General features: G+C 45.2%; 1 protein-coding gene across 2 annotated transcripts in view; it reads left to right on the top strand.

Moving 5' to 3' along the window:
- Positions 1–13,918: 13,918 nt before the first annotated feature.
- Positions 13,919–26,948, top strand: part of SPPL2A (signal peptide peptidase like 2A) — a 61,217-nt gene continuing 48,187 nt past the window's right edge. Inside the window, exon 1 of one of the 2 annotated variants that reach the window (XM_002825447.6) lies at positions 13,919–14,394. In XM_002825447.6, coding sequence (XP_002825493.1) covers positions 14,329–14,394 — 66 coding nt within the window. In that variant the 5' untranslated portion in view covers positions 13,919–14,328. The remainder of the gene's footprint in view (positions 14,395–26,948) is intronic. The other variant, XM_009249828.4, reaches the window with a different exon arrangement.

The following is a 26,948-nucleotide window of genomic DNA, read 5'->3' as shown; positions in this document are numbered from 1 at the left end:
AACTTTTCTCTTTAGTGTTTTTCCTCTCCTAATATACTTTTTCTTTCTTTTCTTGTTTTTGAGACAGACTGGAGTGCAGTGGCACAACCATGGCCCAAGGCAGCCTCAACCTCCCGGGCTCAAGTGATCCTCCCACCTCATCCTCCTGAGTAGCTGGGACTACAGGCATGTGCCACCATGCCCAGCTAGTTTTTTTTTTTTTAATTTTCTGTAGAGATGGAGTCTTCCTATGTTGCCCAGGCTGGTCACAAACTCCTGGGCTCAAGCAATCTTCCTACCTCGACTTCCCAAAGTGTTGGGATTACAGGCGTGAGCCACCATGCCCAGCCTTTTCTAATATACTTCTAACATAATTCAGTTACTTGTTTTGTCTCTCTCCCCATCTAGAATGTGAGCTCTATGAAGGCAAGGATTTTTGTTAGTTTTGTTTACTTCTGTACTCAGTGGTGTACTAATAAATGTTTAACATCTAGCTCAGGGATGGGGGCAACACCCTGATTTGCCGATTTCTGTGGTGTAAATATTTCCACTACAGCCAGTTTCAAACTACCAACAAAAACTTACTGAACATAGAGCTGAACAAAATCTGAGAAGAGACAAAACTAATATGTGGTGATTGAAGTCAGAAAACAGTTATTCTTGGGAGCAAAAGCCAGCTAGAAGAGAACAGTACAGGGACTTCTGAGTAGATAGAAATGCTCAGTTTCTTGAAAGGATGCTGGTCACACAGATGTATTGAGTTTGTGAAAGCTCATCAAAGTCTACACTTGCAATATGCACACTTTCCTGTCTTTATATTATACTTCAAGAAAAAAGTAAATTTAAAGAATATATAGGGGCAGACACAGTGGCTCACGCCTGTAATCCTAGCACTTTGGGAGGCCGAGATGGGAGTATGACTTGCGGTCAGGAGTTCAAGACCAGCCTGGCCAACATGGTAAAACCTTATCTCTACTAAAAATACAAAATTAACTGTGGTGGCCCATACCTGTAATCCCAGCTACTCAGGAGGCTGAGGGAGGAAAATCACTTGAACCTGGGAGGCAGAGATTGCTGTGAGCCGAGATTGCACCACTGCACTCTAGCCTGGGCAACAGAGCAAGACTCTGTCTCAAAAAAAAAAAAAAAAAAAAAAAGAATATATACTGAGTGCTCTTTTGACCAGGCATGGTGGCTCACTCTTGTAATCCCAGCACTTTAGGAGACTGAGGTGGGAGGATCACTGGAGCCTGGGAGATGGACATTGCACTGAGCTTGGATTGCGCTACTGCATTCCAGTTTGGGCAACAGAGTCAGACCATGTCTCAAGAAAATTAATTATTTTTTTTAAAAAGAATATATAGTGCCCTTTTATGTTCATAAGTTGTAAAATACTTCTCTCACTCCTCCCAGTTTCCAGAGCGCCACCCTTTTGTTACTGAATTTTAAGCTCATGGCCTTCGGTCTTTATCTCGTGACAGTGGGTCACCTCTCTAAATACACTTTCATTTAAACTGATGTTCCCATCTCAGCTGATCCAGGTGACTGGAAATGACTGGCTGTACTTGCTGATGGGGTCGCACACTAATGCCTAGACTAGGCCAGCAATATCACATGGCCCTATCATCGTGATCTCTGGCATGTACACCTGACACAGAATGCCAAGTATAAGTTAATGAAAAACAAGAAAAACCAGGGGAGGTGTCTAATAATGTCAAGACTTCTTAAAGAGAAAATATAATTATATAGTTTGTATTTTCAGCAAAAAACTCATGGGGGTCAGGCTACACATTGTTATGAATGTAACATTCCTGCCAAATTGGATACTTGGTATTAATATTTAAATACTGACTTAAAAGTCCAGGCTCCGTGGCTCATGCCTGTAATCCCAGCACTCTGGGAGGCCAAGGTGGGTGAATCACCTGAGGTCAGGAGTTCAAGACCAGCCTGGCTAACATGGCGAAACCCTGTTTCTACTAAAATACAAAAATTAGCCAGGCGTGGTGGCAGGTGCTTGTAATCCCAGCTACTTGGGAGGCTGAGGCAGGAGAATCACTTGAACCCGGGAGGTGGAGGTTGCAATGAGCCGAGATCACACAACTGCACTCCAGCCTGGGCGACAACAGTGAGACTCCATATTAAACAAACAAACAAACAAAACAAAACAAAACAAAATAAAACACACACACACACATAACTGACAAATACTGATTTAAGATGCTAATTTATATTTATTTATTTATTCATTTTTGAGACGGAGTCTTGCTCTGTTGCCCAGGCTGGAGTGCAGTGGCAAGATCTCATCTCACTGCAACCTCCGCCTCCCGGGTTCAAGAGATTCCCCTGCCTTAGCCTCCTGAGGAGCTGGGACTACAGGTGCGTGCCATTGCACCCAGCTGATTTTTGTATTTTCAGTAGAGACGGGTTTCACCACATTGGCCAGGCTGGTCTCCAACTCCCAACCTCAGGTGATCTGCTTCCCTCAGCCTCCCAAAGTACTGGGATTACAGGCGTGAGCCACCGTGCCCTGCTGGTGTCATGGGGAGGCAGCATTGGTTTATTCCTCATTCCTCCTGCACACAGTATTTCTTATTCCTCCTGCACATAATAGCAGTGGCTATTAGTGGAATTGCACTATTAGTCAAAAATCCTGAATCTGTTTTCTGCTGAGCAGGCATATTTCATAGAATCATAGTAAAATAGAGCCAGAAAAGTCATGTGGAAAGTATACCACTGTGTAACAAATGGCACCTTAGAAGTCTAAAATTATCCTTGTGCATCAAAAAGATCTGACTGCATTTACTTGCTCTGGGTGATAGTTTATTAATCTGGAGGCTCCTATAAACAAACAACTTTAGGCTGGGCACAGTGGCTCACACCTGTAATCCCAACACTTGGAGAGGCCAAGGTGAGCAGATTGCTTGAAACCTGGAGTTCAAGACCAGCCTCGAACATGGTGAAACCCCGTCTCTACAAAGAAATACAAAAATTAGCTGGGCGTGGTGGTGTGCACTTATAGTCTCAGCTACTGGGGAGGGTGAGGCAGGAAGATTGCTTGAGCCAAGGAGGCAGAGGTTGCAGTGAGCTAAGATGGTGTCACTGCACTCCAGCCTGGTGACAGAGCGAGACTCTGTTTCAAATAATAATAATAGTAATAAACAACTTTGGTTTAAAAAGCCCAGAGTAGTCTCAATATGTCAATAGTTAATACTGTAGTGCCCAACCAAGAAAATCATATAAATTAATTTACCTGGAGTCAGAGGAGGATTTGATTAATATGTGAATCAATCCACTATGCCAGAAAACTTTGGATATGGATTGGGTTTTGCTTTTTCCAGCAATATCTAAAGTCAACTACTGTTCCTTGCAGCAACACTGATTTATACAGACAATAGCAGCCGTTGGTATACCTCAACACCAAGAACAATATAACTCTAGCTTACAATTGGTTATCTCTTTTTTTTTTTTTTTAAGAGGGATTCTCACTCTGTCACTCAGGCTGTAGTGCAGTGGCATGATCTCAGCTCACTGCAACCTCCACCTCCTGGGTTCAAACGATTCTCCTGCCTCAGCCTCCTGAGTAGCTGGGCCCACAGGCCCACACCACTGCGCCCAGCCAATTTTTGTATTTTTAGTAGAGATGAGGTTTTGCCATGTTGGCCAAGCTGGTTGCGAACTCCTGACCTCAAGTGATCTGCCCACCTTGGCCTCCCAAAGTGCTGGGATTACAGGCGTGAGCCATTGAGCCTGGCCTATTAGTTATTTCTTTGAAATTTGTATTTAAAGACCATTCATACAAAAGAATATATATGTATATAAATAAAATCTCTCTATAAAGTTATCTTATGTACCAGCCTATTTTTATTCATTTTTAGTGTAGAAATATGTCCTGGAGGGAAAAATAATTCAAGCTTTTATCAGTGAAGAAAACCTTGGACTTTTTTTTGAGATGGAGTCTCGCTTTGCCGCCCAGGCTGGAGTGCAGTGGCGCGATCTCAGCTCACTGCAATCTCCACCTCCTGGGTTCAAGGGATTCTTCTGCCTCAGCCTCCTGAGTAGCTGGGATTACAGGCATGCGCCACCACGCCCAGCTAATTTTTGTATTTTTAGTAGAGACAGGGTTTCACCATGTTGGTCAGGCTGGTCTCGAACTCCTGACTTCGTGATGCACCCTCCTCGGCCTCCCAAAGTGCTGGGATTACAGTTGTGAGCCAACGCTCCCAGCTGAAAACCTTGGACTTTTTAGGCAAATCAAAACCTAAAGAGTTGATTTTGTTTGAAATTAGATCCAGTTATTCTTCAAAAGATGAGTCTTTTTTATGTTTTATAAGACATTTCAGAGGTAATTTAGTCAAACTCAAAAATATTCAAAACCACAACACTGACTTCTTAATTATTAGCAAAAGTTTCTTAATTTAATAAACATTTATAGAGCACCCACAACTGGATTTAATTTCTTGCACCATTTCTTGCTGGGAGATTTCATATGCATAAATTTCCTTATCTGCAACATAAGAGTAATAATTTATGTCATAAAACTGCTTCAAATGAACCTAGTTAGAAAAAAATAGTAACTTATAAGACATTATAAAACCTTGCATGGCTTTGCATTCAAGTTCTCTTGCTGAGAGCTTATAAAGATTTCCTGGCTGGGTGCGGTGGCTCACGCCTGTAATCCCAGGACTTTGGGAAGCCGAGGCGGGTGGATCACCTGAGGTCAGGAGTGCGAGACTCAGCCTGGCTAACACGGTGAAATCCCATTTCTACTAAAAATACAAAAAATTGGCCGGGCGTTGTGGCACGTGCCTGTAATCCCAGCTACACGAGAGGCTGAGGCAGGAGAATCGCTTGAATCCCAGAGGCGGAGGCTGCAGTGAGCCGAGATCACGTCATTGCACTCCAGCTTGGGCAACAAGAGCAAAACTCGGTCTCAAAAAAAAAACAAAACAAAACAAAAAAAGATTTCCTAAGGGAAGATGACCAAAGCCTGAGTTTTGGTTTATCACCTTGAGTCCTCCAACTGTGAGCTGTGTGAAATCCTTTCTCCTGAACTTTCCATCTACTGAATACATCTCTTCTGAACTCCCTGCCATTCAAATCAACATTTCAATTCACCTGTCTTATAGGAAGTATATACTATGTTTCACTGATTGACACAATTTCAAAGGAGCAGTAGCTCTGTCAAGAGCAGTAATAAATACATGTGAACAGGTAAACAGAAGATACAGTGATGAAACCACAGCTGACAGCTTGCCTCTCTGCTCCTAGTCACCTCCTGTGAACCAGGAAGCATTCAAGCCACACGCTTTGCTCAAGAAGAAATGTCTCATAAGCAGGTATCAAGGAGGCAAGCATTTAGCCAAAGTCAGATATTCAGAAAAATACCACCAGGACACTTTGAGCAGCTTTTTCATCTGTGAACAAGATAATTACTGAGACTGAGGTGGTAACATTGATTATTCCCATTAAAAGGGTAATAAACATATTTTTATTTATTTGTTTGTTTATTTATTTATTTATTTATTTTGAGACAGAGTTTAGCTTCTGTTGCCCAGGCGGAGTACAATGGTGCAATCTCGGCTCACTGCAACCTCCACCTCCCGGGTTCAAGTGATTCTCTTGCCTCAGCCTCCCAAGTAGCTGGGATTGCAAGGCACCCACCACTACGCCCAGCTAATTTTTTGTATTTTTAGTAGAGATGGGGTTTCATCGTGTTGGCCAGGCTGGTCTTGAATTCCTGACTTCAGGTGATCCGCCCACCTCAGCCTCCCAAACTGCTGGGATTACAGGCGTGAGCCACCGTGCCCGGCAAAGGGTAATAAACATATTGTCTCCTATAAGTTATGTTCAGAGATAGGTATTGACACACAAACCCAAACCCAACAACACAACCACTAAATGAAAATGGTGGGAACCAGCAATCCCACTTCTGGGTATATATCCAAAGGAAATGAAACCAGTATGTCAGAGATATCTGCATGGCCATGTTCATTGCAGCATTATTCATAACAGCCAAGATATGGAAACAACCAAATTGCCCATCAGTGGATACATGGATTTTAAAACGTGGTAAAGAAGCCAGGCACAAAAAGACAAATACCTCATGATTTCACTTATATGTGGAATCTAAAAAAGTTGAATTTATAGAAGTAGAGAGTAGAATGGTGGTTACCAGAGGCCTACAGGTGGGGGGGGTGGACAGGGAAAGGGGAGACATTGGTTAAAGGGTGTGAAGTTTCAGTTAGACAGGAGGAATAGGTTCTAGGGATCTATTGCATAGCATAGTGACTATAGTTAATAACAATATATTGTATCCAGTATTAAAAATAGCTAACAGAGTGGATTTTAAATGTTCTCACCACAAAGAAATAAAAAGTATTTGAGATGATGAATATGTTAATTAGCCTGATTTGATCATTCCACAATGTATACATGTATTGAAATCACATTGTACCTCATAAATATATATAATTATTATTTGTCAGGTAAAAATGAAGTAAAGCTTAAAAATAACTCATAAGATATCTTTTCCCATTTTTAGAAAGGAAAACAATGAAGCAATAAAATTTGGTTCATATCCTTGTTGGCTGGAAACTCCTAGAAATTCTTTGAGTTTACTAGTAATAAAGAGTTGATTTCTCTGCTTGAACCCGCGAGGCAGAGGTTGCAGCAAGCTGAGATCGCGCCACTGCACTCCAGCCTGAGCAACAAAGTGAGACTCCATCTCAAAAAAAAAGTTGGTTTCTCTATACCAGTAGTTATATTAGGTACATGATGTTTTAAATTTACATCTCTCTACTGACTAATGATATTGAGCATCTTTTCATGTGCTTATTTGTCATATGTGCATCGTCTTTGGTGAATTATCCAACTATTTGCTTCATTTAAAAAATTTTTGTCTTCTTATTTAGTTATAAGAGCTCTTTATATATTCTGGATTCATTTTTTGTTGTTGTTGAATGCAGGTTTTGCAAATATTTTCTCCCAGTCTAGGCTGTGCTTTCATTCTCTTAACAGTATCTTCCAGAGAGCAGTTTTTATTTTGATGAAACCCAACCTATTTTTTTTTTTTTTTTTTTTTTGAGATGGAGTCTTGACCTGTCACCCAGGCTGCAGTGCAATGGCATGATCTTGGCTCACTGCAACCTCCGCTTCCCGGGTTCAGACGATTCTCCTGCCTCAGCTTCCTGAGTAGCTGGGATTATAGGCACCTGCCACCACACCCAGTAATTTTTGTATTTTTAGTAGAGATGGGGTTTCACCATGTTGGCCAGGCTGGTCTTGAACTCCTGACCTCATGATCTGCCCACTTTGGCCTCCCAAAGTGCTGGAATTATAGGCGTGAGCCACCACACCTGGCCAGTAAATGGTATTTTCTTTTCTTTCTTTAGACAGGGTCTCACTCTGTTGCCCAGGTTGGAGTACAGTGGCTCACTGCAGCCTCAAGCTATTGGGCTCCAAAAATCCTCCCACCTCAGCCTCCTGAGTAGCTGAGACTACAGGTGCATGCTACCATGCCCGTCTAATTTTCAGTTTGTTTTTGCTTTTGTTTTGAGACAGAGTCTTCCTCTGTTGCCCAGTCTGGAGTGCAGTGGCACGATCTTGGCTCACTGCAAACTCTGCCTCCCGGGTTCAAGAATTCTCTGCCTCAGCCTCCCAAGTAGCTGGGATTACAGGCGCATGCCACCATGCCCAGCAAATTTTTGTATTTTTAGTGGAGACAGCATTTCACCATGTTGGCCAGGCTGGTCTTGAACCCCTGACCTCGTGATCTGCCTACCTTGGCCTCCCAAAGTGCTGGGATTACCAGCGTGAGCCACCACACCCGGCCACACTCATTTTTTTTTTTTTTTTTTTTGAGATGGAGTTTCGCTCTGTTGCCCAGGCTGGAGCACAGTGGTGTGATCTCAGCTCACTGCAACCTCTGCCTCCGGGGTTCAGGTGATTCTCTTGCCTCAGCCTCCTGAGTAGCTGGGATTATGGGCGCACACCACCATGCCTAGCTAATTTTTGTATTTTTAGTAGAGACGGGATTTCACCATGTTGGCCAGGATGGTCTCGATCTCCTGACCTTGTGATCCACCCACCTCGGCCTCCCAAAGTGCTGGGATTACAGGCGTGAGCCACCGTGCCTGGCCTGATTTTCATATACTTTTTAATAGAGACAAGGTCTTGCTATGTTGCCCAGGCTGATCTTAAAATCCTGGGCTCAAGCAGTCCTCCCATCTGGGCCTCCCAAAGTGTTGGGATTACAGGCATGAGCCATTGTACCCAGTCATAATCTTAAAAATTGAATTTGTAGCCAGGCCTGGTGGCTCACACCTGTAATCCCAGCACTTTGGGAGGCCCAGAAGGGAGGACTACTTGAGCCCAGGAGTTCAAGGCAGGTGGATCACCTGAGGTCAGGAGTTCAAGACCAACCTGGGTAACATGGTGAAACCTCATCTCTACTAAAAATACAAAAATTAGCTGGGCATGGTGGTGTGCCCCTGTAATGCCAGCTACTCAGGAGGCTGGGGCAGGAGAATCACTAGAACCTGGGAGACAGAGGTTGCAGTGAGCCAAGATTGCGCCACTGCACTCCAGCCTGGGTGACAAAGGGAGACCCTGTCTCAAAAAAAAAAAAAGAAAGAAAAGGCCGGGTGTGGTGGCTTACGCCTGTAATCCCAGCACTTTGGGAGGCCAAGGTGGACAGATCACCTGAGGTCAAGAGTTTGAGACCAGCCTGTTTAACATGGTGAAACGCTGTTTCTACTAAAAACACAAAAAATTAGCCGGGTGTGGTGGCTTGTACTTGTAATCCCTGCTACTTGGGAGGCTGAGGCAGGAGAATCACTTGAATCCGGGAGGTGGAGGTTGCAGTGACCTGAGATCGCGCCATTGCACTCCATCTTGGGCAACAAGAGCGAAACTCCGTCTCAAAAAAAAAAAAAAAAATGCAGATTCTGATTCTGATCCCGCAGGGGTTTGTTTGTTTGTTTTTTGTCGCCCATGTTGGAGTGCAATGGCAAGATCTCGGCAAGATCTCGGCTCACTGCAACCTCTGCCTCCCAGATTCAAGCAATTCTCCTGCCTCAGCCTCTCGAGTAGCTGGTTTTACAGGTGCCCGCCATCACACTCAGCTAATTTTTTTGTATTTTTAGTAGAGATGGGGTTTATACCATGTTGGCCAGGCTTGTCTTGAACTCCTGCCCTCAGGTGATCTCTGCCCATCTCTGCCTCCCAAAGTGCTGGGATTATAGGCGTGAGCTATGGCGCCCAGCCGATCCAGCAGGTTTTAACTGCACCTATTCCTGGCATGATTATGCATTTCTAACAACATTTCAGGTGATGCTCTGATGTTGGTCCAGAGTACATGGTTATAGACTTTATTATGAATAGCAGTGAAACTAAATGGTCCCCTAGACAGTACAGGGGTCCTCTTAGGAGTTTTCTCAAGAGATTACAGTCACAATGCATCTGCAGTCTGATGGCACAGACATTTGTGTTTGGGCAAGCAGTTCTCCCATTCTTCTCATGAGTTTATTCAAAACTCTTCAGTAGATGCATCACTTGGTCCCACTTTCACCACCCACCTCAGCCTCCCAAAGTGCTAGGAATGCAGGCATGAGCCACTGCACTCAGCGCATATGTCGTATTTCCAATTATCTAGGGATTTTCCAGACATCTTTTTGTTATTGATTTCCAATTCTCTTGTGGTCAAAGAACATACTTTGTATGATTTAAAACCTCTTAAACTTGGCCGGGCGCGGTGGCTCACGCCTGTAATCCCAGCACTTTGGGAGGTCAAGGCGGGCGGATCACAAGTTCAGGAGATTGAGACCATCCTGGCTAACACGGTGAAACCCCATCTCTACTAAAAATACAAAAAATTAGCTGGGCGTGGTGGCAGGCGCCTGTAGTCCCAGCTACTCGGGAGGCTGAGGCAGGAGAATGGTGTGAACCCGGCAGGCGCAGCTTGCAGTGAGCCAAGATTGTGCTACTGCACTCCAGCCTGGGCGACAGAGCGAGACTCCATCTCAAAAAAAAAAAAAAAAGAAAAAAGAGAAAAAAAAACCTCTTAAACTTATCAAGATGTGTTTTATGGCCAAATAGTTTATTTGGTAAAGGTCCTGTGTACCCTTAAAATTATGTAGTTGTTGGGTGGAGTGTTCTATAAATGCCAATTAGGTCAAGTTGGTCAATGGTGTTGATCAAGTCTTCTGTATCCCTGCTGATTTTCTGCCTACTTGTTCTTTCAATTATTAAAAGATTTCACTTGAAATCTTTAACTATAATTATGAATTCATCTATTTTTCCTTTCAGTTTAATTCGTGTTGGAGCATGGGATTTATTTTTCATTTTCATTTCTCAGATCACTCTAATATGCAGCCAGAGTTGAGGGACATTGCTTTAAGCCAATGGTTCTCAAACTTCAGCATACATCAGAATCACATAGGGAACTTGTCATTAATAGAATAGATTGATGGACGCTACTCCCAGAGTTTGTGGGGTGAGGCCCAAGAATTTGCATTTCTTTCATTTTTTAGTAGAGACGGGGTTTCACCATGTTAGCCAGGATGGTCTCAATCTGCTGACCTCGTGATCCACCCGCCTCGGCCTCCCAAAGTGCTGGGATTACAGGCGTGAGCCACCGCGCCCGGCCAAGAATTTGCATTTCTTATAGTTCCCAGGTATTTCTGATATGCTGATCCAGGAGCCACACTTTAAGAATCACAGTCTAAGCCAACATTTCTCAACCTTAGCTGCATATTAGAATCATCTGGGGAGCTTTAACAATCCTGATTCACCACACAACCCAGATCCATCTGCTTTTAAAGAATAGAATGTGAGGCAAGTTTCCACTAAGCAGTTCTCTACTTGACTTTTCCCTTTGGCTTCGTGATTTTGGGGTCCCAAGATTTATTTTCCTTTCACAAGTTCCAGCACTTTGGGAGGTAGGCGGATCACCTGAGTGCAGGACTTCAAGACCAGCTGGTAACACAGCGAGACCTCATCTCTACAAAAAAATACCAAAATTAGCCAGTCATGGTTGTGCATGCCTGTAGTCTCAGCTACCTAGGAGGCTAAGGGGGGAAATCACCTGAGCTGGGAGATCGAGGCTGCAGTGAACCGAGATCGTGCCACTGCACTTCAGCCTGGGGCACAGAGTGAGACCCTGTCTCAAAAAATAAAAACAAACAAAAACTAGAGCTCTTCTGATAGCCCAGGAGCCAGTTTAGAGATTCACTAGGCGAAGGGTCACGAGAGGCAGAAGGGAATATTTACAGATGAAGTCATCCAGTCCATCACAGCTATTCTATAAAAGGGGAACCTAGGCTGGGCATGGTGGCTCACGCCTGTAATCCCAGTACTTTGGGAGGCCGAGGCAGGCTGATCACCTGAGGGCAGAAGTTCAAGACCAGTCTGGCCAACGTGATGAAACCCCGTCTCTACTAAAAATACAAAAATTAGCCGGGTGTGTTGGCGGGCACCTGTATTCCCAGCTACTTGGGAGGCTGAGGTAGGAGAATCGCTTGAACCTGGGAGGTGGGGGTTGCAGTGAGATGAGATCATGCCACTGCACTCCAGCCTGGGCAACAGGAGCGAAACTCCATCTCAAAACAAAAAGAAAAGGAGGGGGTGGGGAACCTGGCTTGCTGTGGGCAACTAGAAAGTATGAAAAGAGTCCAGAATTGATAGGCTGCAGATGAGGCAGTTCTTACCTCACTGTGCCCCTAAGCTTCAGACCAACCCACATAGCCATTGACAGCAGATATTTGCACTTGGATATCCTAAAAGCATTTCAAACCCACTTCCAAAAGTATTCTCCCTCCCTCATTTATCCCATCAACCCCCACCTACTTTGCCTTTGGCACCCAACTCAATAAATAGCCCAGGGCAAGACCCTGGGAATCATACCTCTCCCTTTATCTCCATGTCTTCTAAGTTACCAAATTCTGCTACAAATCTTTTAGATCCATCTTCTCCTCCCTATTTCTTCTGCCACAGTTCAAGCCCTTAGTGTCCCTGGATTTTGTTACTACAGATGTCTAACAGGTCTCCTGGCTTCCACTTCTTGACCTGTTTCAACACATCTGCTGCCCTGCCAGCCACCATAGAGAGCTTTCTAAAACAGAAAGTGTATGTCATTGCCCTATTTGTTATTCATTTGTTCTCTACCCCTGGCAGGACAAAGCCCAAAGTCACAAACAGTCCCAATGTATTTATGATTTGGCCTCTGACCTCTTCTCACATGTCATCTTTCACCACTCATAACTTCAGCCAAGCCCAAGTTTTGCAGTTCCTTCAATGCCACCTTTGGCTTTGACACTAATGGCTCACTCTTCCTGGAAGTGCCCCCCTTCTTCTACCCTTTGCCTGGCTAAAATTAACTCACCCAGACTCAGCTCAGGCTGGTATTTTTCCTGGCACCCCTTTTATACCTCCTTTTGATACTTCCATAACATCTTGTGCAAACAAGAGTCACTACTCACCCTGAACTGTGTTTGCTCACACATCTGTGTCCCTCGTTAAACTGTGAGCTGTGGGGTGGCAGGCACACTGTCCTATTCAGCATTTGATATTAAATATTCATCCAACAAATATCTGAGAACCTACTATATGCCAAATACTGTAGATGTAAAGGGTATAGCAGTCAACAAAGCAAAGACACCCCTTGCTATGAAGTGGGAGGTGGCATAAATAAATGACCTATACATAGAATGAAAAGTGCTGTGCAGAGAATTAAAATAAACAATAATATGAAAGTGACTGGACAGGCCGGGTGCGGTGGCTCATGCCTGTAATCCCAACACTTTGGGAGGCCAAAGCGGGTGGATCACCTGAGGTCTGGAGTTTGAGACCAGCCTGACCAACATGGTGAAACCCCGTCTCTACTAAAAATACAAAATTAGCCGGGTGTGGTGGCATGCGCCTGTAATCCCAGCTACTGGGGAGGCTGAGGCAGGAGAATTGCTTGAACCCGCGAGGCGGAGGTTGCAGTGAGCCGAGATGGCGCCATTGCACTCCAGCCTGGGCAAGAAAAGCTAAACTCCGTCTCAAAAAAAAAAAAAGAGAAAAGAAAAGAGAGTGACTGGACAGGTACTTTAGATTGGGTATGTCAGGAAGTCCCGTCTGGGGAAGCGACATTGAAGCTGATAAGTGAATGTCAACAAGGCAGGCATTCTGAGCTTTGGAGAGAAGAGCACTCCAGCAGGGAAGACTACCAGAGCAAAGTCCGGGAGGGCCACCAGAGCAAAGGCTGGGAGGGCCAAAGGTCCGTGCGCCTTAAAGCGTGGGAAAGTAGTGAAGATGGGGAGACAGGAAGGCAGGGGCTAGATTTATCTTTGCAGGCTAGAGTAGAGTTTTGATTTTTTTTTTTTTTTTTTTTTTTTTTGGAGACCGAGTCTGGCTTTGCCGCCCAGGTTGGAGTGCAGTGGCACGATCTCGGCTCACTGCAACCTCCGCCTACCCGGTTCAAGCGATTCTACTGCCTCTGCCTCCCGAGTAGCTGGGACGACAGGTGCGTGCCACCACGCCCAGCTAATTTTTTGTATTTTTAGTACAGACTTGGTTCCACCATGTTGGCCAGGATGGTCTCGATCTCTTGACCTTGTGATCCGCCCACCTAGGCCATCCAAATGCTGGGATTACAGGTGTGAGCCATCACACCCGGCCAAGTTTTTATTTTATTCCAAGTGTGATAGAGAGAGACATGATCTGACTTACATGTTTTGAAAGATGGCTCTAGGACTGCTATGTGGCTACTGGGCTGTCCGGAGGGGAAACTGAGACCCGTTTGGAGGAGAGAGAAGTTGGTGGCCTGGATAGAGTGGTGGCAGCAGTTCTGGAGAAAGTGGATGGATCTGGGTTATGTGGTGAGTTACAGTGGCCAGGAACAAATGACAGGCAGATGAATTAGGGTGACCCTTAGATTTCTGGCTGCATGCAACACTCGGGTAGTTACTGGGGAACCAAGCAGACGCTCAGACACTTCCGAGCCTTCAGAAATCCGTTCCCCCGCCAGGCTTCGGTGTGAGTTAAAGTCGGGCAGCCGGAAAGCGACAGGCTCAGACCCGCAGCCGGTGGCCTCGTAGCGCCGGGACGCCGGGACGCCTGGACACCGGGAGAGCGCGGGGACTCTCCGAGCCCAGCGCGGGGGTTTCCGCATCTTACGGGCGGGGCCGGAAGAGGAAGTCGCGCTGCCGTGGCGGCCCCTGTAGCAGCGACGGTCCAGTCGTAGCCCGGCCGCCCGCGCCTGTCCGGTCGGGTCCGGCCACGGAGGCAGCGCAGCGGCGGGACCCCGAGCCTACCCCGCCGAGTGAGCTGCGCCGCACCGTGCCGCCCCACCCGGCACCCACCAGTCCGATGGGGCCGCAGCGGCGGCTGTCCCCTGCCGGGGCCGTCCTACTCTGGGGCTTCCTGCTCCCGCTGGTAAGGGGGCGGGAAGGCGCGCAGGCCTCCCAGGGGCTGGGCGGGGCCGGGGCCAAGGCCGGGGCTCCCTTCCCCTACTCCCCGCCCGGCCTCCCCTCTGCCCGCGCCTCCGCGGCCTGCTCTCGCGCTCCTCTTTCTTCCCCTCCCCTTCCCATTACTCATCTCTTTCCTTCCAGCCTCCTCTTTTCCACCCTCTTTCCCCCAACTTTCCCGCCCCCCACTCGGTTCCCGCCCATTGAAGTCCGGCGAAATACCTACCGCAAAAAGATCAGAGGAGCCCCTTAGGTTACATTGACCTTGGTGCTTCTCGATAGTTGCTCTCTGTCCCAGCATGTTTAAAATTGACCTCTGGGTTTTATTGTCTAAGCCTTTCTTACCGCTTCTTACCCTTGGGAAGAAAAAAAAAAATTATACAAGGCTCCAGGATGTTTAGCGGTTCGAGGACTGCACTTTAATTGCACTAACACGGATGTCTTTTTAAAATTTCCTTCCCCCACTGTAGTTCCTGCTTCGCCTTAGGGCTCATTTGATTCTGTTATGAGGGGTTTTTTTTGGGGGGGGTGTTTTGTAATAGCAGTAATTTAAAATAACTTTTAAAAGAAGACACCAAAATGTAATGCTTTTAGTGGTTTTCAGTTTTCTGTCTAATTTAAAGGGATGGGTGGGGAGCATCGGTTAAATATAAGTAAGAAATATGTGTTCATAGGTTTGTTTTCATAGTTACAGAGAAGTAATAGTGTTTTAAAATTCAGCCTCAAGTAATTCGAGCTTCAGTGTGGGAGTGGGGTGTCAGGAACCCGGTGTTTCAGTTTTTGTTTCTAGTGACTTTTACTTAGGGAGTTTCAGGTTGGAAACTTATGCATGTTATTTATTACAGAATTGGTGTCGTGTAAGCTTGTTTCGTTCTATTGAATGTGTGATTTCTTTGAAAGACTGTTTTGCTGACTCTCCAGTTTAAGGGGTTAGTATTAGTGAATACAAAAGTGTCTTTAATATTTATTGAAAAACCAAAATCTAAGCCAAAAAGTAAGTGCCTTTTGGTGTATTCATAACTTTGACAAGCAACATCAGGAACCTGAGAGAATGTATCTAAAAATTGCTGGGGGAGGGGAGTTCGATATAAAAAGAGCAACAAAGTAGCAGTGTTCGTCGGAGTCTTTGAGGTGTTTACTGTGTAATCAGACAGATAATACTTATGTCCAAAAGATATTCAGATAGTATGTAGATGTATGCAAAACTATAACCTAGATATAAAACTTTTCAAAGTGTTTTTGCACTCATTTTCATTTGAATCTCTTGAGCTGATTTTAAGAATGAATATATATCACATTCGTACTAATCCCTTCTCAACATAAATAGCTTAGTGATACATCAGTTCCTCATAAACTCAATGAAATTCTTATTAAAGGCCCTAAGCCCTCTCATCAGAAAACTCTACTTAAGAGACTTGTCATATGATTTCATAGCCTTCACAAATCTAAAGATCATCCCTGTTCTAAATTGTATCTAGGCTGTCTCCCACGTTCTGGATTTTAGGCCTTTTTTTTTTTTTTTTTTGAGATGGAGTCTCACTCTGTCGCCCAGGCTGGAGTGCAGTGGCACGATCTTGGCTCACTGCAACCTCCGCCTCCCAGGTTCAAGCAATTCTCCTGCCTCAGCCTCCCGAGTAGCTGGGATCACAGGCAAGCACCACCACGCCCAGCTAATTTTTGTATTTTTAGTAGAGATGGGGGTTTCACTATGTTGGTCAGGCTGGTCTCGAACTCCTGACCTCGTGATCCACCCTCCTCGGCCTCCCAAAGTGCTGGGTTTACAGGCGTGAGCCACCACGCCCGGCGATTTTAGGCCTTTTATATTGCACCTATGTACTTTGTTGTACCTCACCATGGTAATCTGGGGTTCTATACTCCTCGGTTCTAGGGTTGTTGTGAAGATTAAGTAACATTTTTCTACACTGCAAATGTTTGGTGTGCATCTTATTATATGGTATGTAATATCCTGATGACTGAATAAACTGACAATATCTGTTTAAATTGTAAGGCTCTTTTTTCGATACCAGCTAGTATCACTGATTTTTCTATTTCTTGTTGATTTCTTTATGGATTTGTTTTCTTCTTGGTTCCTCCTTCCTTTAATTTCCTGAGACGGTCTTTCTCATTCCTTTCGTGTTCTGAGAACTTGGGTAGATCTGGTTTCCTTTTCCTCAGCTGGAATTCTTTCTCCTTTCTGGATACCTAGTTCCTTTCCTCCAACTCTGTCTGAAGTCTTCTACCATTTTCTCCCTGAAGCCCTTTGTTTATTCCTCTTCCCTAATTTTACAGCTCTAGGTAGGCTTTCTGAGTTCATTTGATTAGTGATGCCAGCTCAATCATTTCATTTCTCCTCTCTGGGCTCTTGAAACTGGCACTACTTGTCCGGGCGCGGTGGCTCACGCCTGTCATCCCAGCACTTTGGGAGGTCCAGGTGGGTGGATCACAAGGTCAGGAGTTTGAGACCAGCCTGGCCAATATGGTGAAACCCCATCTCTACTAAAAAAAAAAAACAACAAAAAAAAATTAGCTGGGCGTGGTGGCGCGTGCCTGTAATCCCAGCTACTCGGGAGGCTGAGGCGGAAGAATTGCTTGAACCCGGGAGGCAGAGGTTGCAGTGAGCTGAGATCGCGCCACTGCACTCCAGCCTGGGTGACAGAGCGAGACTCCACCTCAAAAAAAAAAGAAAGAAACTGGCACTGCTTCCCCTTAGTCATGTAATAACAGGGCCAACATCCTCATCTATAATAGAAGCAGCACATAGTCTTCAGAAACCACTGGCACATCCATCTAGAAGAGGCAGAGGATTTAGTATTGGAAAGGCCCTTAAAGATCATTTGCCTACCCTCCTCATCTTGTCATCTTCACATCAGAGTGACCTCACTGTGTATTTTGAACTGAAGCTACAGCACATCTGGCTGTTTTAATATTTTTTAAACCCATTAGGTCTAGAAATAAAATGAGTGCCTAGCAGGTAGTTAGCTGTGTCTTGACCTTGCCATAAGTACATTTTATTTTTTGGGTTTTTTTTTTTTTTTTTTTTTGAGATGGAGTTTTGCTCTGTCAGCCAGGCTGGAGTACAGTGGTACGATCTCAGCTCACTGCAGCCTCCACCTCCTGGGTTCAAGTGATTCTCCTGCCTCAGCCTCCAAAGTACCTGGGATTACAGGTGCCTGCCACCACACCTGGCCAATTTTTGTAATTTTAGTAGAGATGGGGTTTCACCATGTTGCCCAGGCTGGTCTCGAACTCCTGACCTCAGGTGATCTTCCTGCCTGGCCTCCCAAAGTGCTGGGATTACAGACATGAGTCACCATGCCTGGCTGCCATAAATTCATTTTGCACCTCTCCTTCCCCAGTTCAACCCTGACCCTGGGCCGCAATGGTCAGAACTTTATTTCGCAGTGTGGACCCAGTCATGGGATTCTGTTTCAAAGACAATGGATGTTGTTTAGGCTGGCTCTGTCTTTTTTTTTTTTTTTTTTTTTTTTTGAGATGGAGTCTTGCTCTGTAGCCTAGGCTGGAGTGCAGTGGCCCTATCTCAACTCACTGCAACCTCTGCCTACTGGGTTCTAGCAATTCTCTTGCCTCAGCCTCCCGAGTAGGATTACAGGTGCATGTCGTGATGCCCGGCTAATTTTTTGTATTTTAGAAGAAACGGGGTTTCACTGTGTTGCCCAGGCTGGTCTCGAACTCCTAAGCTCAGGCAATCCACCCACCTCGGCCTCCCAAAGTGCTAGGATTACAGGCGTGAGCCACCGCTCTTGGCCCTGGCTCTTTTTATTTTATTTTATTTATTATTATTATTTTTTGAGATGGAGTTTCACTCTTGTTGCCCACGCTGAAGTGCAATGGTGCGATCCCAGCTCATCACAACCTCTGCTTCCCAGGTACAAGCAATTCTCCTGCCTCAGCCTCCCGAGTGGCTGGGATTACAAGCATGCGCCACCACGCCCAGCTAATTTTGTGTTTTTAGTAGAGACGGGGTTTCTCCACATTGGTCAGGCTACTCTCTAACTCCTGACCTCAGGTGATCTGCCTGCCTCATCCTCCCAAAGTGCGGGGTTGCAGGTGTGAGCCACCGTGCCCGGCAGCTCTGTCTTTTTAAATTGCTTCAAAGTTCTTTGAAGAATCCTGAGTCTTCCTCATAGTGTCTTTATAAAAGTTCTGTTTTGGAGGATTGCTTGAGCCTAGGAGTTTGAGACCAGCCTGGTCAACATAGCAAGACCCCACCTCTACAAAAAATTAAAAAATTAGCTGAGCATGGTGGCTTGTGTCTCTAGTCCTAGCTACTTGGGAGGCTGAGGTAGGAGGATCACTTAAGCTCAGGAGTTTGAGGTTGCAGTTAGCTATGATCACGCCACTGTACTCCAGCCTGGGTGACAGAGAAGACCATGTCTCTAAAAAAAAAAAACACACACACACACACACATAAATGAAAAAATAGTTTTGTTGATTTTTTTTTCTTCAAAGAATTTGAAGTAGCATATAGCTGCATCTTGAACTTCTTACAATGAAATGATAATCAGGATCCCCAGCAGAAAAATCTGTTGCTGAAAATTTGCCTTCCTTTTGTATACTACACCAACTCAAAGATTCTTCAATTCTTTCTCTTCTGCTCTGTTCCCTCAACCCCCAGGGGAAAGTAGGTATGTTCTGCTACCCAGGCAGTAAGAAATCTGCTGAGCTGCTGTGCTGTGGAATGAATTGTGTCCCTCACACCCCCAACAGCCCCACCCCAAATTCATATGGTGAAGCCATAACCCCCAGTGTATTGATATTTGGAGATGGGTCCTTCAGGACATCATTAGGTTTAGATGAGCTCATGAAGACGGGACCCTCATGATAGGATTAGTGCCATTTTAAGAAAAGACATCAGGCCAGGTGTGGTGGCTCATACTTGTAATCCCAGCACTTTGGGAGGCTGAGGCAGGCGGATCCTGAGGTCAGGAGTTCGAAACCAGCCTGGCCAACATGATGAAACCCCGTCTCTACTAAAAATACACAAATTAGCCGGGCATGGTGGTGGGCGCCTGTAACCCCAGCTACATGGGAGGCTGAGGCAGGAGAATCACTGGAACCCAGGAGGCAGAGGTTGCAGTGAGCCAAGATCGTGCCTCTGCACTCCAGCCTGGGCGACAGAGCAAGACTGTCTTGGGAAAAAAAAAAAAAAGACATCAGAGAGCTTTCTCTCTCTCTTTGCCATGTGAGGACACAGTGAGAAGGTAGCTATCTATAAGCCAGGAAGAGAGCCCTCACTAGAAACTGGCCCAACTGGCACCTGATCCAGAACTGTGAGAAAATAAATTTCTGTTGTTTAAACCACCCAGTTTGTGGTACTTTGTTATGGAGCCTGAGCTGACTAAGACATGCTAGGTTTATTACATTTCCTCCTTTTAACTTTCAGGTTCTTCACAATTTTTGTTTTACCTTGCCTCTGAACTGTCTGTGATTTCTACAACCCATTGGCTGCTTTCTAAGTCACTAATGGCTATATATCTCTTTCCCAAAATTCAACACCTATAATCTCCTTTGAAACTCAAAAAATCCTGAGAAGGTTCAGGAAAATTATGACTTATCCTAGATCACATAGAAAGTCATGAAAAATAGGACTAGAACCAAGGTCTTTTGGTATTTTTCCACTAAATTAGGCAGTAATAATTTTTCTTTTTTTCTTTTTTTTTTTTTTTTTTTGAGACGGAGTCTCGTTCTGTCGCCCAGGCTAGAGTGCAGTGGCGCAATCTCGGCTCACTGCAACCTCTGCCTCCCGGCTTCACGCCATTCTCCTGCCTCAGCCTCCCGAGTAGCTGGGACTGCAGGCACCCACCACCATGCCCGGCTAATTTTTTATATTTTTAGTAGAGACGGGGTTTCACCGTGTTAGCCAGGATGGTCTCGATCTCCTGACCTTGTGATCCACCCACCTCGGCTTCCCAAAGTGCTGGGATTACAGGCGTGAGCCACCGCGCCTGGCCTTTTTTTCTTATTAATGTAATATAAATAGGTTATATATGTTTTAATAGCGACAGAATCTTGCTATGTTGCCCTGGCTAGTCTCAAACTCCAGGGTTCAAGCAGTCCTCCTACCTCAGCCTCTCAAAGTGCTAGGATTACAGATGTGAGCCACTGTACCCAGCTAATAATTTCTTTCTGAATCAAAAATAGAGTACAAGACTGATAGGATAAATTTGTGAACTTTATTTATAAGAAAAGGCTTAAAAATAGGAAAAGTTGGCCAGGCATGGTGGCTCATGCTTGTAATACCAGCACTTCGGGAGGCTGAGGCAGGAGGATTGCTTGAGGCCAGAAGTTTGAGGCCAGGCTGCACAGTATAATGGTAAGACCCCATCTTTAAAAAAACTTGATAAATTAGCTGGGTACAGTGGATCATGCCTGTAGTCCCAGCTGCTCAGGAGGGTGAGGTGAGTCACCCAGGAGTTGAAGGCAGCAATGAGCTGTGACCATGCCACTGTTCTGTAGCCTGGGTGACAGAGTGAGATCCTGTAGGTAGGTAGGTAGGTAGATAGATAGATAGATAGATAGATAGATAGATAGATAGATGGATGGATAGATATGCTTATTATATATTTGATCAGTTGTTTAAAATCACCTGAAATTTGGTCTGTTTATGAAAATCCAAACCATAAAGTCTCCAAGTATAGGCCCTTCCCTCAAGATAGTAAAAATTTTTTTTAAGTTGATTGTTTTTAGGCCAGAATTTGCCAAGCTTTACCATGCCCTATGGTCTTAAATCAGTTCTGACTTAAGCATTTATATTACTTGCCTGGCCTTGTAGGCATTTGAGTTTGTGAATTCTAATTTAAATCATAAATGGCTAGGTGTGATGGCTCACGCCTATAATCCCAGCACTTTGGGAGGCCGAGGCAGGCAGATCACGTGGTCAAGAGATCGAGACCATCTTGGCCAACATGGTGAAACCCCATCTCTACTAAAAATACAAAAAAATTGGCCGGGGGGCACCTGCTCTAGTCCCAGCAACTCAGGAGGCTGAGGCAGGAGAATGGCATGAACCTGGGAGGCAGAGCTTGCAGTGAGCCGAGATCACGCCACTGCACTCTAGCCTGGGCGACAGAGTGAGACTCCGTCTCAAAAAAACACAAAAATTAGCTGGGCGTGGTGGTGCACACCTGTGGTGCCAGCTACTCGGGAGGCTGAGGCAGGAGAATCACTTGAACCCGGGAGGTGGAGGTTGCAGTGAGCCGAGATCACTCGCCACTGCATTCCAGCCTGGCAACAGAATGAGACTCCGTCTCAAAAATAATAATAATAAATTCTATAAAAGTTGAGATATTAAGTAGGAACATTATTTAGAGAAAACCAGGAAGAAGGCTGAATCTAGGTAACAAGTGGAGTATAAGCCCCGTGAAGCAGGAACCCTACCTAACTCATTTTCTGCTGTCTCCCCTAACGTCTCATAGACTGCAGAGTATTGAATGAATGAATGAATGAGTGAATGAATGAATAGTTGCCTTGTCTTCTCCCCACACCCTGCTACCCCTTAGCTTTGCTAAGGGGTGCATTCTATGTTGCCAGATTGTCCAGATGGAAGGAATGATCCTGTTCCTGCTTTTCCCACGGCCCACAGACAACTTTGATTCCCTGTAAATCCCTATTTGATGTCCTAGCTCCCACTTAGTCACTATTTAAATAATTACTCGTAATCTCTGTAAATTTAATTGTAGTCACTTTCAGGGCATCGTTTTCATAAACCTTGAATACTGGATGTAAGAATAGAAACAGGCCGGGCGCGGTGGCTCACGCCTGTAATCCCAGCACTTTGGGAGGCCGAGGCAGACGGATCAGAAGGTCAGGAGATCAAGACCATCCTGGCTAACACAGTGAAACCCCGTCTCTACTAAAAATAAAAAAATTAGCTGGGCGTGGTGGCGGGTGCCTGTAATCCCAGCTACTCAGGAGGCTGAGGCAGGAGAATGGCGTGAACCCGGGAGGCTGAGCTTGCAGTGAGCCGAGATCACGCCACTGTACTCCAGCCTGGGCGACAGAGCCAGACTCCGTCTCAAAAAAAAAAAAAGGAATAGAAACAATGTGTGTTGTCTTGATTATATAAGTTATTAGGGAGGAAAGAGTGAATGATGAGAAAGTTTTTTAGGCCTGACTTTGGAACGTGTGTCATTCAGACAATCCCAACTCCGCCTTTCCTGCAGGGGCTCCTTTCAATTCTTTTATTCTGTTGCTGTTGACTTAAAACTGACACCTGTGTAAAAGAGAAAGATATTTGTAAAGAAAGGGATATCTCTTACATTGCTATGATGTAAGGGCAGGTGACTGTTGCTGCTTCGAATTTACCAGTGATTACATTGTAACTTTATATATTCTGGTTTATGAATACAGATTTTTAAAAATTGCTAGTTCTCATTCTAAATAAATTGTTTATTAACAACATTTGTCCCCCAAGCCCTCCCCCTATTTGGTAACTAAAAATAGAAGCATGCATAATTTAATTTGTACATTTTATTTATTTATTTATTTATTTATTTATTTATTTATGAGATGGAGTTTCACTCTCGTTGCCCAGGCTGGAGTGCAATGGCACGATCTCAGCTCACTGCAACCTCCGCCTCCTGGGTTCAAGCGACTCTCCTGCCTCAGCCTCCCAAGTAGCTAGGATTACAGGCATGCGCCACCACGCCTGGCTAATTTTGTGTTTTTAGTAGAGATGGGTTTTCTCCATGCTGGTCAAGCTGGTCTCAAACTCCTGACCTCAGGTGATCTGCCTGCCTCAGCCTCTCAAAGTGCTGGGATTACAAGCGTGAGCCACCACGCCCAGCCAATTTGTACCTTTTATAAAGAAAGATTACATAGGGGTTAATTGGAGAGAGTTATAGTCACATTCAAATATTATCTCTTTAAACTGAAGACAAGTATATCTGATGGAAAACAATACAAATAACATGAACCAGGTTTAACTTACAGACCGTGTAGGGGAGTGTTGAAACTGGGACCCAGTGACGCATCTACTGAAGAGTTTTGAATAAACTCGTAAGAGGAATGGGAGAACTGCTTCCCAAACACAGATGTCTGTGCCATCAGACTGCAGATGCATTGTGACTATAATCTCTTGAGAAAACTCCTAAGAGGACCCTTGTGCTGTCTAGAAGACTAGTGAGTTTCACTACTATTCATAATAAAGTCTATAACCATGTACTCGACCAACATCAGAGCATCACTTGAAAACTTGTTAGAAATGCATCATCATGCCAGGAATAGGTGCAAGTAAGAACTGCTGGATCAGAATCTGCGTTTTTTTTTTTCAGACGGAGTCTCCTCACAGTTTTGCCCTGGCTGGAGTATAGTGGCGCGATCTTGGCTCACTGCAACCTCTGCCTCCCGGGTTCAAGCGATTCTTCTGCCTCAGCCTCCTGAGTAGCTGGGACTACAGGCACACACCACCATCCCCAGCTAATTTTTGTGTTTTTAGTAGAGACGAGGTTTCACCATATTGGTCAGGCTGGTCTCGAACTCCCGACCTCAGGTGATCCGCCTGCCTTGGCCTCCCAAAGTGCTGGAATTACAGGTGTGAGCCACTGCACTGGCTGGAGTTGTCCTTTTTTTAGATTTGCGAAATCTTTTGACACTTGTCATACCAAAAGCTATTTAGTAGAAAAATGATCAAAGGAATAGGCAACATTAAGATATATTTAAACATTAAAATTGTTCTTTTTTTTTTTTTGAGATGGAGTCTCACTGTGTCGCCCAGGCTGGAGTGCAGTGACGCCATCTCAGCTCACTGCAAGCTCCGCCTCCCGGGTTCACGCCATTCTCCTGCCTCAGCCTCCTGAGTAGCTGGGACTACAGGCATCCACCACCATGCCTGGCTAATTTTTTGTATTTTTAGTAGAGACGGGGTTTCACCGTGTTAGCCAGGATGGTCTCGATCTCCTGACCTCGTGATCCACCCGCCTTGGCCTCCCAAAGTGCTGGGATTACAGGCGTGAGCCACCGCGCCCGGCCTTTTTTTTTTTTTTTTTTTAATTGATACAGAGTCTCACTCTGTCGCCCAGGCTGGAGTGCAGTGGCTCAATCTCAGCTCACTGCAGCTTCCACCTCCTGGGTTCAAGTGATTCTCAGGCCTCAGCCTCCCGACTAGCTGGGATTATAGGCGCCTGCCACCATGCCTGGCTAATTTTTGTATTTTTAGTAGAGACGGGGTTTCGCCATGTTGTACAGGCTGGAAACATTAAAATTCTTTAATTTGAAAAGAAAATGATAGGGAATATGATTGAAGTCAGTTGGTCTGGACAAAGTAAATTAAAATTGTTCATGAGATCCCAGAATACCGTAACAGGCACCTCATAAAGTCAGAGAAAAAGGAAGTAGAACTTCACAGTATGGGCTAGTAAACTTGCTTCCTTTGTGTGTAAGGATCGAATAAGATGCTGAATATAAAGGTGCTGTTGTGAGCTTGATTTGATGGCCCTGGAGGACACTCGATTCCAGGACCAGTCTGAAGGAATTGGCCTGTAAAAGGAAGATTGGGGGTGAGCAGTAAGGAGCATTTGTCATAGGGAAAGGAGTTCCATGAGCTCTACAGTCCTAGAACTGGGAGTATTTAGAAGAGTATAAGGAAAGGATTTAGGGCCGGGCGTAGTGGCTCACGCCTGTAATCCCAGCACTTTGGGAGGCCGAGGCAGGCGGATCACAAGATCGAGACTATCCTGGCTAACACGGTGAAACTCCGTCTCTATTAAAAATACAAAAAATTAGCCGGGCGTGGTGGTGGCCACCTGTAGTCCCAGCTACTTGGGAGGCTGAGGCAGGAGAATGGCGTGAATCCCAGAGGCGGAGCTTGCAGTGAGCGGAGATTGCACCACTGCACTCCAGCCTGGGCGACAGAGTGAGACTCCGCCTCAAAAAAAAAAAGGAAAGGATTTAGGATGTGGGAGGAACTGATTGGTTATTAGAGGAACTTGAGAAGCGGTAGGAAACCCATGCCAGTATTGTAGAAGAGGAGTTAACAGCTAATGCAGAGAAATATGTGATCATTATTAAAACTGGAGTGTGATGGTTGGGCACTGAGAATGAGGTGCTTGGGGATCTAGCTGTGTGAAGGGACTTGAAGTGACGGCAGATTTCAAAGACTGCTGATCTTGGTTTTAGAGAGCTCAGTTCTAGTCCTGAGACTGACTGACCTCATCCTTTTAGTCATTTTGGATCTGTTTCATATATAAGATGAAGAGACTAGATTATGTTATTTCTAAATCCGTTCTACCTCTTAAATGATTCTTTTCAATTGATATGGGGTCTGGCTATGTTACCCAGGCTCGTCTCAAACTCCTGGCCTCAAGCGATCTTCCCACCTCAGCTTCCCAATGTGCTGGGATTCCAGGTATGAGCCACCATGCCCAGCCTCTTTTAGCTCTTGATACTAAACTTTTTACTAAAAGAATTTTTTTTAAGGTTTTAATGAAGCCATAGAAGACCAGACCACCGTTTATTACAAAGGAAAATTCAGACATTCTGGAGCATGTCTCTAACTTAGAAGGTGAAAAGGAAGGATCTTTGTCAAATGATCTAATACTAGTATGAGTGGATCACCTAATTTGGCACTTGTAATGTTCAAACAGACCCTGACTTTTTTTTTTTTTTTTTGAGACGGAGTCTGACTCTGTCAGGCTGGAGTGCAGTGGCATGATCTCAGCTCACTGCAAGCTCCGCCTCCCAGGTTCATGCCATTGTCCTGCCTCAGCCTCCAGAGTAAGTGGGTCTACAGGCGCCTGCCACCACACCCGGCTAATTTTTTTGTATTTTTAGTAGGGACAGGGTTTCACCATGTTAGCCAGGATGGTCTTGATCTCCTGACCTCATGATCCGCCCACCTCGGCCTCCCAAAGTGCTGGGATTACAGGCATGAGCCACCACGCCCAGCCCAGACCCTGACTTTCAAGCCCATTTTCTGTATGTTTCCCAACTTAATTGACACAGCACTGTGGTTTCCACTGTTCTGTTCTTTTATAGCCTTGTTACTCAAGGTGTAGTCCATTGACCATCAGCATCACCTAGGAGCTTATTAGAAATGCAGAATATCAGGCCAAGCATGGTGGCTGATACGTGTAATTCCAGCACTTTGAGAGGCTGAGGTGGGAGGATCACTTGAGGCCAGGAGTTTGAGACCAGCCTGAGTACCACGGCAAGATCTTGTCTCCTATAAGCACTGCTCCTATAACAGTGGTTCTCAAACTTTAACTGATGTCAGAATCTCCAGAAGGGCTTGTTAAAACATAAATTGGTCAGAACTTCTGATTCAGTAGGTCTGGAATGGGGCCCAAGAATTTGCTTTTTTCTTTTCTTCTTCTTTTTTTTTTTCAGACAGGGTGTCCTTCTGTCACCTAGGCCCTAGGCTGGAGTGCAGTGGCATGGTCATGGCTCCCTGCAGCTTCAACCTCCAAGCCTCAAGTAATCCTTTCACCTCAGCCTCTGGAGTAGCTGGGACTATAGGTACACGCCTGTACACCAAGCTAATTTTTTTATTTTTTTGTAGAAACG

The sequence above is a fragment of the Pongo abelii genome, chromosome 16 (assembly GCF_028885655.2).
Source record: "Pongo abelii isolate AG06213 chromosome 16, NHGRI_mPonAbe1-v2.0_pri, whole genome shotgun sequence".
Classification (NCBI taxonomy): domain Eukaryota; kingdom Metazoa; phylum Chordata; class Mammalia; order Primates; family Hominidae; genus Pongo; species Pongo abelii.
This window is presented reverse-complemented; position numbering and strand designations above follow the sequence as displayed.